An 11,453-nucleotide genomic window follows, 5' to 3' on the forward strand; every position below is an offset into this window, starting at 1 on the left:
TGGTGGTATGGCTGCTATGTAGGTGTCTGTGAAACAAACCTTATCAGGCTGCAGCTCACGGCATCGATTTATCGTTTATTATCAGATAATGAACCCCTCATGATTTAGATACATCGCTTATAAATCACACTCAGGCAGCACTTCTGACTAATCTGTTCCATGACCATCAAAGGTTCTTTTTTTCCCCCCAACACCTTTTTGTTTGTGCATTTAACACCGTCACCAGCGTTGAACATCGTAAGGGAAAAATCAGTAATAGAAGCTTACAGCCCCAAACTTTGGTTTTTTCAGGTCCCTCTGAATATAACAAAACCCTGCAAACAGCCTGTGTAAATGTTATTTTCAACAGACCCATGTAAGTTTGCAGACCTTTTCTGTGTTGAACTTGGAGGGAATTTTTAAAGTGGGAATAAGGTACAAAACGCAGAGCAGGAAATGTCAGGACTCCATTTCTGAGTGTTTTAAATGTATATTTAGGTTTTAGAAGGTGTTCATGTTTCAACTGAAATCTGTGAGGTTTCCCCTTGACCTGAAATTGAGGACAAAAACAATGTCATCAAAATATCCTGCAGCAAACATGAGGGTAATGAAAAAGGAGGTTAAGGTAATAAAGGCAGGACAACTCAGGTTTTCCATCTGTGAGTTGTTGGCTCAAGCAGGAAATAGTTCAAGCAATGTAGGAACAGCAGCTCCTTGTAAATACTGTTACAGTAAAGTATGGAAACATTCTTGTAAAAAGCATTGATCATGTTTTTTTAAATTTTGTTTTAAGTTCATGTCATTGCATCATCAATATCACCGAAATTCAGCTGTTAAACCATTGAAGTACTTTGTGGGTGGAGCAGGTTAGAATTTGAGTTACATTTTTGAAGCTGTGTGGTTGCAGTATATTAACCCCAAGACACCTTACACTGTTACATGTACTTCTTGTTTATCTTTCTTTCAGGTGGATAGGCTGTGTCAGATCATGCGCAGGAGCACCAAACAGCCACAGCACAGAAACTGTACTCTCTATTCTCCTGAGAACCAGCAAACCTTTCATACCTGTGTAAGTCCATTTTTGGGCATTACTTAGAGAATTCCCTCTGCTTTGACCAACAAGATTTTTTCTCACATATTAGTGAAAATGATGGGTTTTAATCTTCATTTGCTCCTGTATTCTGAAGGGCAAGAAGAGACAGAATGGGAGCTGAAAATAGGCTTTGAAGCTGCACTGAAAGAAGTAACTCAGTGACTTCCTTTTTTTGTGCTTCTCAGCCTTCCTCAGAGCCATAGTACAGCATGTGAGTGTTTTGGAGGCAGGCAAAGCTGAGACAGGATGCAAATGACTGAGTTAAAGCTGCTCTTTCCATAGCTCTGAGGGACAGGCTTGCGGATGGCAGGGGATGTCACCTACGCGGCCGTGGCGATGCTGCCAAGGGAAAGGCCACACACTCCTTCAGGGACAGCAAACCCAGGTAAAACCTCTTGGGCACACACTTTCTGCTGTCTTGAGCTCTCTCTCTCTTTCTCTCTCACATTTTGAATTGGGTAAAACTAGAAGAATGCCGTAAGATGCTGCATGGGAAGGGCAAGAAGGTGGAATAGTGGATGAGATCCTCACAGCACGAATCAGCCAAGCTGCCCCAAAGCAGAATCACCAAGGAGCAGCAGCTCAGGTCTGGTCCCAGGCTTTAAGTAACAGAACGAGAAAGAAAAATTTTCATTGGTTGAGTAATGAGCATAATATTTCTTTTTAAATGAGTAACACGATCAAGACAATGCTCCACTGAATTACTACCTAGCCCACAAATCAGATCAATGTTTATGTTCATGGAAAAGGAGCAGTAAATTAACCAGTGAATCAAGAAACTAGTATCAGTCTAAAGTGCAGCCGCTGTCACTGAAGGAAGTACTGAATGTCCCCTAAAAACTTCCTGCTCTTTCTCTTTAATTTTCCAGTGGTGATTTTCCAGAACCAAATTATCAATTTGTGATCACTTCATATTTTTGTAAAAAAGCCCCAAAGGATTAAGCCAGTATTCAGGGTAAGGAGATGATTTGAACTAAATTTTCTGAAGAAGTGACATTTCTACTGTTTGGGAAAAAAAAAAATCAACTCATTCATAAAAGCATTTGAACAAAATTCTGGATCACATCTAACATGAATGACAGCTTATTATGAGCAAATAGGAAATGTGTGTGGCATCAGACTAAGGATATTTACATGCTTACATTAGTAATTATTGTAAATAATCCCTTAAGGAAACAAATTGTGTAATGAGCATTTTTAGATGTTCTATTTACAATGGAGATTAATAGTGATGATGGTGCTCTGAATACATGCACTTAAATGACAGAAAAGAATACCTTTTATATATTTTTACAAGACTGGTATCCAAAAGATAAAAATCAGTTCATTTTATTATATATATGTCATGAAATACTACCTTAAACTCTGTGTTCATGCACCTATGGATGTTGTTTGCACTGCTGTAACCTGTGCAACACAAAGAGGGCTTGCCTGGAATTTTACCCAGGATCCAAAGTGATGAGACTTATTTGTGAAGGGAGACAGACATCAAATCTTGATTAGAAGACATCCAAAACTAGTCCTTGATCATGCTGCCTAAAGGAAAAGCTCAATTTTGGACAGGCCAGTTCCAATAAAATTCATCCTTAATATGGATGGCTCTTAGTAAACTTTTGTTGAACTGATTTTAACTCTTGATATTTTCTCACATGAAGTTACTGGCCGTGGTAATTAAGTGATTTCTCAATGTCCTTTTCCCTTTAAATATTTAACTTCTCAAAAATGCTAATAATTTTTATGGATGTTCTTCTGTTAAAATTCCAGTGCTTCCATCTCCTTTAAAAAACAGGCACCAGAGATCTACCCCATAGTTCTACAAGCCTTAGTTATTCTATCTCAAATATACAGAGACAAAATCTTTTAACTAATCTTTTCTTCACTGTTTACAGCTCCTAGTCTCTTTCCCCACTCTTATGTCTGATAATACTCAAATACATTTTGTTTGATTGGGCTTGGACTTAGACTTGGACTTCAGCAGTCACTCAGGTGCTTTGGATAACAGGGACGTGTGGCCACATTTCTCTTCACAGAGAAAACTAAGGCACAACTTCCCAAGGATATTTTCTGGAAATTGCAGTGAGGAACCTCAGAGAAAAAAACCCAAACAATTCTTATCTCATTTGCTGCTCCTGTGTTGTGCCAAAGTAGAATGCAATATGGAGATTGTTTACCCAGAGTGATGGCATTTTGTTCCTTGGCCTATCAGGGCCAAGCACGTGTCCAGTCGGTCGGCAGACAGTCACAAGATTTTGTTCAGTTGAGTTAAGTGCTTGTGCAGTTTCATTTTAGATATAGTGTAATATAGTATAAAATAATATACTATAATAAAGTAATTCATTAGCCTTCTGATATCAATGGAGTCAGATGCATCATTTCTCCCAGATGTTGGGGCCTCCTGCTTTACAATAGGGACGAGGGGATTCTTGGATGCTCTGCCAGAGTGTGTTGAGGAGGATTTAGCAATGGCACTATCTGTGCCCAGGCTTTGCAAGGTGCAGGTGCTGTTACCACGCATGTGCTTCAAAACAGGTGTTCGAAAGTAGTAAATGTTCCCAAATCCCAGCAAGGATAAACACACCTGGGAATCCATTTTCCAGCAAAAGACTCTGGCAGTTTTTGTGTCCCAGTTCTCTCACAGATAATTTGAGAGCTGCCTGATTATGAATCATGAGTGGCTACACAGAACTTTCCTTGGGAGAAGGACAAACCAAGGAGAGTTCAAGTCTACCACCAAACTAGCCCACAGGCAGTTGTAGCCTGCTATTGGTTGTGCCCTTAACTTCTTGTTCCCCTCCTTAACCTCCCGGGCTGCGCCGGGTGTTGACCAGGGCCACCTGGAGCCTCTGGAGCTTTCCCCAGTCCCCTGGATGTGCTGGCCCACATCTAGACAGAACATTCCCTAATGGACCTCCCCAGGAGTACTCCCTGTCTGCCCATTGACCAAGCAGAAGCTTCCAATAAACAGAGATGTTCTTCTGCACCTGACAACAGGCACAGGGAAGTGAAGTGAAATTTCAGTTTCAGTGGCTGACAGAGATCTCCACCTTGTTGTTGAATTAGGTGAGGGTGTGGAAGCATCTGGCAGAATTAAGGTTGTGTGGTGTGTTAAATCCCCCTGCTGACTTCCGAGGACTTCGCATTCAAATAATCATTCCAGCATTCAGATAACCACACCAGCCCATACACACTGTAATAGAAAGAATGATTTTGGTTAAACATTTACCTTGCATGGATAAGGTTTTTTCTTACAGGCTTAGAGATGTTCTTTGAAGGAATAAATGTGCATTTACAAGACAAATTATTTATTAATAGTGGCAGAATGTCTAAAATACAATTTTTAGAAGTACCTCATTTACAGGGCTAGTGCATTTAAAAGTTTAAAAGTCCTGAGTGTTTTTGGAAAATTATTTACATTCTAAGAAGAAAAAAACTTTTAGGGCATTTGATTTGAGAACAATTAAATTTAATTTACAAATTTTCTGAAGTTCATTGAACTAATAAATTGAAAGAAAGTAAGCAACCAAGTGTATTAGGTCGTGTTCTCTAAAGCATAGGCTGTCTCCCCTATGTGAATAACCCTTATTTGCCAATCAGGATCTCAGCGGGTTTTTTAACTGTAAAACCTCTCCATACTTCAGTAATTCTCATATGAAATGCTGCCTCATTTTAACCTAATGAGACTCTCTTCCTCTGCCAAGTTTTTCCCTGATCAGTGAAAATTTAATACAACACTTCTTTTTAAAAGCCTCAGTGGTCACAAACTAGGGTGGTAGCACAGAAGCTTATTCTTTATACCGATGGATAAAAATCTCTCAATTTATGGAGCCAAAAGCAGTGTCCCAAAGGTACAAATACCTTCCATAGTACTAATCAGTAGCTCTGCAAAATACCCAGGTGAATGATATTGAAAACATCTTCAGAAAGATCCACGTGCCTTAAACCCACACTGTGAGATTTTAATGCCATTTTTTGTTTTGTTTTGGCAACGTGCTTTTGGAAAAGGATGTCTTCAACCATCAGGTCCATTGCTGCTACAGGCAGCACTGAAATACCCTGGAATAAGCACTCACAAATCAGGAATGCCCCCAGGAATTACCTTGCTGCAGGAGCATTTCTCTGAGTGCTGGTTTTCCTTTTGGCACCTCTCTGCCCCACAAAGCAGTGGCGGGTCTGGTGACCCTCCATTCCCTGTGGTACCTTCTGAGATGGCTTAGCAACAGATGGGATGCTTGCCATGGATAGGATCCAGGTCCTTCCCATCCTTCAGCCTGTTTGTCTGGCTCCTGCTCCAGCCACACAGCAAACAACAGTTCAAAGCTTATGGAGAAGGCTTCTCCTGCCTGATAGCAGGAGGAAGTGGTAAATCATCGTCTTGCCTGCCGTTGCCTAGGAAAAGGAAAATGCTGAACAAGCAGCCCTGGAAACACATCCCCCTTTTCATACAGGCTCTGCCTTTATTGTTCCTCCACTTGGTGATTGGCACAGGAGCAAATGTCAGCGTTGCCCTCTCCCTACAGGAAATATGATCACATATGCTGAGCTGCATGTGAAGCCCCAGCCCCAAGGGAACAGCAGAGCAGAGACTTCCGCTCCTGGTACTGTGCAATTTTGTTTGGTTACTAATTATAGATGGAGTTTTTCCTATTGCCCACCAGTGAAACCTGTTCTCAAGAGCCTTTATGTACTCTCTCTCAAATGAAGGGCTGCTCTGTCATTTCATCTGCTGCTTTTCTTCCTGGCTTCTCAGCTTTTACACTTTCCTTTTAAAAATAATACTGAGAGATGTTTTAAAAATAATTTCTAAAAATTTTGTGCCCTACGTGGGAAATGTAGTAAAGCAAAGTAAAATTCCATGTTTTTTTTAGAATCTTCATGGGGGGAGTTCCAGGGATGCATTTGGCTTTGAAAGCAGGGCAATGCCCAGGCCTCTGTGTGCCATTAGTGCCTAGTGATGGTCACCCTCCCTGTAATGAAGGACCTGCCTGCCAGGGAAAGGGAAGATCATACCAGATAGGTCAGGCAGCCAGAGGATGGAGCAGTTGCTCATCTCATGCAGGCAAGGTCAGGGAAACAGAGGTTATGACAGTGCAAGTCTGTGTCTTGTGGCACTGGCACCTTAACCCCAAATCTCTTCGGGTTCTGCAGTTTCCCGAGTGTTTCCCTCGTCACAAGACGAACGTGAAACAGCTGGAGAGAGGCTTGCTCTGATGCACTTCCCTGTGCCGTGCCAGGGGGGTTTCAGTCTGGGGCTTTTTTCCCTGTGCATTTAGGGAAGTTATCTTTGCACTGCAGGACGGGAACAGTAACGCTTGGGAGCAGAGAGGAGGAACGCCCCACAGCCCATCCCTGACAGACACCACAGCCTGTCCCTGACACCACAGCCCATCCTTAATACTTGCCCTGAATTGCTCTGCAAGGTCCTGCAGGGTGTGTGTGGGTAGGTGGGAGGAGGCAATGCTTAAGAAAAATACGTCAAAGGAGAAAAGGGAAATTCTTAATGGTTGATTCTTAATCACTTGCTCTATGTGACCAAACATTTTGATTTCACTTCCATGTGTGCAAAATGGATGCAGATTTTTAATAAGTAAATGCCACTGCATCCTCCCGACAGCAGACTGATCTTAGGCAGATGATTTCTTGGTTGTTTCCCCAGTGTTAAGTTTAAGAGTGCCGAGACCTTAAGCTGCTGTTCCTCCTGCCTCCCTGCAGGCTGCAGGCACAGGTGCTCAGCCTGGTTCTATGTGGCGCTGGTCCTGGCAATCCTCGTGCTCATCCTGCTGGGAGTCGTGGCCATACAAGCCAAGCAGTGTGAGTAGACCCTACCTCCTGCTTCATCCCTTCCTTGCAGACATGGTTAAACCTCTGAAAGAACTGAGAGAAAAATTCCCTTAGTGTCCCACTAAAAGGTGTCAACTGGCACACAAATACAGGAAATGAAAGACTCTTGACATGGGCCTGGAGTGACAGGACAAGGGGAAATGGCTTCACACTGACCCAGAGGAGGTTTAGATTGGATATGAGGAAGAAATTCTTCCCTGTGAGGGTGGTGAAGCCCTGGCACAGGATCCTCAGAGAACCTGTGGCTGCCCCACCCCTGGAAGTGTCCAAGGCCAGGCTGGATGGGGCTCTGAGCAACCTGGGATAGTGGCAGGTGTCCCTGTCCCATGGCAGGAGGGTTTTGGAATGAGATGGTCTTTATAGTCTTTCCAAGCCAGGCCATTCCATGAACATCTGCTCAGGAGGGCTTTGCTCACTGAGTTTGCTCATAACTGTGTACCAGGCAACGTACACAGAGACATCCTCACATTCACAGTCCAGCTCTGGATACAAAGACTGCATTTCTTTATCCTTGTTGTTAACCATGACCTCTTTCTTTTATTTTTTTATTTTTTTGACTTTGGGCTGTTCCAGTTTTGAAGGGCAGAGCAGGAAAATCAGGAAGTTTGTCCCTCTATGGTCTGAACAGCACCAGCAGTGACATTTCTTCAGAGAGGACAGTCTCAGCAGCGCTCCTGAAACAGCTCATGGAGGAGCTGTGTGAAGATGGACAGGGTGAGGCACATTACTCCTTTCCAGCAGAGAGCAGGTGTGGTGTGCACAGTTCTGTTGTCTCTGTTCCCATTTCCCTGACACCCTGCAGTTTATGTGGGAACTCAGGAAGAATGGTGCTTCTGCAGAGCAGTGATAACAAAATCTAAACTAACATTTTAATCACGATAGTCTTGCTCCTCTGTTGATATAAAGTTTCCAGTATTTTCATTACATTTCTATCTGCCAGGAGCTGCTGTCAGAAATGCCATATATCCTCCTCTTGTCCTGGAGAACACTTTCCAGACAATGGTTCGTAAACAGGGGGAGGAATTCCATCCATTGCAGGAGCTAAATATTCCCCCTGTCCACCCACAGGGACAACATGTGAGCTGTGTCCCCCCGGCTGGCAGCTGCACAGGGGCCGATGTTACTTCTTCTCTGAGGAGGCCAGGAGCTGGGAGGACAGCCAGAAAAACTGCCTGGCCAGGAAATCCCAGCTGCTTGTCATTGAGGATGAAATTGAGATGGTGAGTCTTGCAGCAGTGACAGGCCTCAGCCAAACATTTATCCAAGAGAAAATGGCCTGGATGTCAAGAGTACCCACAGACAAGCAAGAGCCCCATCAGGGAAGGGATCTGAGTCTCCTTGCCCAGGAGCTGGGTTTGGGAATGTCAGCAGAGCAGAGCTGAAGAGAAGAAGCACGAGAGGTGCCAGGTGTGGGAGCCAGAGTAGTTTTGACTGGGAAGAGGAAATGCTGGGGACTTTCTACTGCTTGGCTCTGGGAAGAGAGGAGGCTGGTCATGTGTGTGGGCTGATGTAAGGGGCTGCTCTGCCATGGCTGCATCCCCGCCCTTGCCCTTCAAGAGGAAATAAAACCTGTGCATGAGGCAGGAGCATGACCTGGGCACAGCAGGAAAGCTCTTCTGTCAGGTAACGTCCTTCTAATCATTCCACAGGAATTTATAGACAACAAAGACAAAGACACCAAATACATCTGGATTGGCTTGGGCACCAAAGACATGGAGAAAACATGGAGTTCAGTGGAAGATCACAGAGTAAAAGAAAAGAGGTGATGATTTTTGTGGGGAGGATATCTTTGGGGAAAGCAAAGTGTGGTATCCCTACCTGGAAATACAATTCTGAATCTGTGCTAATTACCCAGCCACAGATCTAGGCCTGCAGCCTCAGGTACCTATTCAGAGTCTATTTCATGGCCAGTTCCAGGTCAACAGGTTCCTGCTGGGCACTTTGGGAAACTGATTTCTGCCTCCAGGACTAATCTCAGCCACAGCTCATATAATTATTAATACAGAGATATTATTACACACTTCTGCTGAAATCTCTGCCAAGAAACTCTCTCACTTTGCAGACCATGTGCTGCCTGCCTCTGTTGAAGGTGATGCCTGTCACCACATAGCATTGGCTGGGATCTCTGCAGCCTTCTTCAGCATTGTGGCTGCATGGGGAGGATCCTTATCCTTGTAACACTAATAATGCCGAGCATCCATCCCTCAGAAACCAGCAGTCCCTGCTGGGAGTGCCCAACCCACCTCTGCACAGCTGCTGTGCTTCAAGGGGGTGGTCAAGTGGCCATCATCCACCCCCTTCACCCAGAGCACCACCAGGATTTTTAAGGTGAGTTTAAACCCAGCAACTCACTGCATTCTTTCTGGTTTCTCAGCAGGACAGCTCTAAAAAGCATCGAGGCTGACAAGAACTGTGCTGTTTACAGAAGGAAAAACTTGATTCAGGCAGATAACTGCCAGACCTTAAAGGAGTGGATCTGTAAGAAGAATGCAACTTTGCTGGTATTCTGAGCCACATTTCCAGACACCAGGCAGACCTTCTCACCAGAAGACCCATTTTACAGACATAGCAACTTGTGATGTAAATAATTTTCATCAGACTTGCAGGGAACCTTGCACTTTGCTGTGCTGTGCTCCCTAAGAAGTCAGAAGACAGGTCCTGCAGCAGGCCTGCAAGCTGGCACACGAGGATTTTGGGGTGCTGAGCCTTCACACGGACAGATTTTGGCAGAAGCTGCCTCAGAAAGGGTCAGAGGAGAAGAGATATTCATAAGGAGGAGCACTGTGCACATAAACAGTGTGATGTACAGGAACTGTGGCCCCTGTCGGGGATGAAAGGTGTGCCCTCTGCTGTCACCCCTGCCTGCAGGCAGCTGCTGAGTTGAGGACTTCCTATTTGGGTTTCAGGATTTTAGTGTTTGCTTAAGTTTGTGGGCTTGGGGTTTTGTGTTGTTTTTTTTCCTTGGGGTCTAATTGTGACCCACGGAAGTCATTTGAGGGCTGGAAAAAAATGCATTTATTGGACAGTGTCTTATTCAAAGCTGCTGCCCAGCTACTGGGTGTAGACAGCAGAGCAGGCATGGAGTGACTTGTAACACTTGTGGTTAATGTGCTGATTGCTCCCATCCTCTTCTGGTGCTGAGCCTTGGAATCTGAAGGGATTAACTAGGGAAGGGCTTGGGCTGTAAAACAACATTGCAGTGCAAGGAAATAAAGTTGATAACCTTCCTCTCCACCTATATTTTATCCCTTTACATTGTAAATTCCAACCACAATTATGGTATGATGAAGCACCAAGCCAAAGACTGCTGAAATTAATGCCTGGGAATGTACACAATAAATGCATTACTTAGGCATTGAAGTGTCATGAATAAATGCTATTTCTGGGTCTAGAACACAAAAATGCTAAGAGCAGTCTGACCTAGTGCCTTTATTAGATTCACGTTTAACAAAAATGAAGAAATGTCATTAATTGAAGGTGCTACTGTAACCAAAATGGCACCAACTGGAATTTAAATCCTTACAGCAATGAGAAACAAGTCTAACATGGCTTTTGAGGTGGTGAGCCTTTACCTCATCTTTGCTGTGTTGCACACAAATAAAGGCAGCTGCAGTTTCACAGAGATGTTTTTTCATACCTGTGCATGCCTGGGGAGGGTTAATGACCAGCACTTCAGGGCTGCAGATTAAAAAGTGAACTGTACCCTCAGGGACTTCCCTTCAAACAACAACAACAACAAAAAAATCCCAGCACAGATCTGCCACGCAGAATGCAGCATCAGCAGCTCAAGACCCATGAGAAACTGGTGTTATGTAAGAGTAAACAACAAAAATCCCCCAAACTCAGCACAGCACGTGGGGGGAAGAAGATTGGTTTGCTCATTCTAGATAGAGAAGCAAAGAAAAGGAAAGAGTCTGAAATGAGTAAGATAATCATCTAAACCTATATAATGCATGCTTTACAGAGAGAGAATTTCTGACTGCTGAGAAATTTTCACTTCCGGGTACTCAAAGCACACCCTTCTCCATGCAGTGGAGTTGACAATTGCGGGTTTTCTGGCAGACCTTTCTTGATTCATGCTGAATTTAACAAGAAAAACAAACTCCTGCATGCTGGCTTCTCTGGTGTTTAGGTTTTAAGAATACTCATGAAACATCTACGATTTGGGCCTTCTTGCTATTATTCATGTAACTAAGCAAGTTTTTGCAGGGCCTTACTGAAGTTCTTACCTACAATTTAAGCAATCACTTATTTAAAAGAAAAAAGAAATCACCATTGAAGTACTCCATCAAACTCCACTCTGAGTAAAGCAAGTTGGCAGAGTTTGCAGCTTGACCCTTTGATGGCACGTCTGGGGTCACCATTTGATGCAGAGGTCTTCAGGGCAGTCAGGACTTGGTGAAGGGGAGATCTTGACTCCATTTCAGAAGGCTGGTTTATTATATTATGATATATATTACATTAAAAAAGACCACACTATAACTATACTACAAAGAACAGAGAGAAAGATTCATCAGAAGGCGAGACAGGAATAGAAATGAAT

General features: G+C 43.6%; 1 protein-coding gene across 5 annotated transcripts; it reads left to right on the top strand.

Annotated features, from left to right (window-relative positions):
• Positions 1-935: 935 nt before the first annotated feature.
• LOC119708785 (killer cell lectin-like receptor subfamily F member 1) lies at positions 936-11,246 on the top strand. Of its 5 annotated transcripts, none has more exons than XM_038155604.1 (8): positions 936-1,048; positions 1,355-1,457; positions 5,518-5,667; positions 6,782-6,880; positions 7,484-7,624; positions 7,979-8,130; positions 8,560-8,672; positions 9,285-11,246. In XM_038155604.1, the coding sequence occupies exons 2-8, from the start codon at positions 1,376-1,378 to the stop codon at positions 9,418-9,420; spliced, it is 873 nt and encodes a 290-aa protein (XP_038011532.1). In that variant the 5' UTR covers positions 936-1,048; positions 1,355-1,375; the 3' UTR covers positions 9,421-11,246. The 5 variants fall into 5 exon arrangements, with proteins under 5 accessions (XP_038011532.1, XP_038011533.1, XP_038011534.1 ...); XM_038155605.1 differs by having other exon boundaries at positions 9,288-11,246; XM_038155606.1 differs by having other exon boundaries at positions 5,590-5,667.
• Positions 11,247-11,453: the final 207 nt, after the last annotated feature.

The sequence above is a fragment of the Motacilla alba genome, chromosome 1A (assembly GCF_015832195.1).
Source record: "Motacilla alba alba isolate MOTALB_02 chromosome 1A, Motacilla_alba_V1.0_pri, whole genome shotgun sequence".
Lineage (NCBI taxonomy): Eukaryota > Metazoa > Chordata > Aves > Passeriformes > Motacillidae > Motacilla > Motacilla alba.

Excerpts from the sequence above, each read along its gene's own strand:
- LOC119708785 (XM_038155604.1), top strand. The coding sequence starts at position 1,376 with ATGGCAGGGGATGTCACCTACGCGGCCGTGGCGATGCTGCCAAGGGAA. Across the intron at positions 6,881-7,483 it reads GGCCATACAAGCCAAGCAGT|TTTTGAAGGGCAGAGCAGGA; the intron begins GTGAGTAGACCC and ends GGGCTGTTCCAG. Across the intron at positions 8,673-9,284 it reads CACAGAGTAAAAGAAAAGAG|CAGGACAGCTCTAAAAAGCA; the intron begins GTGATGATTTTT and ends CTGGTTTCTCAG.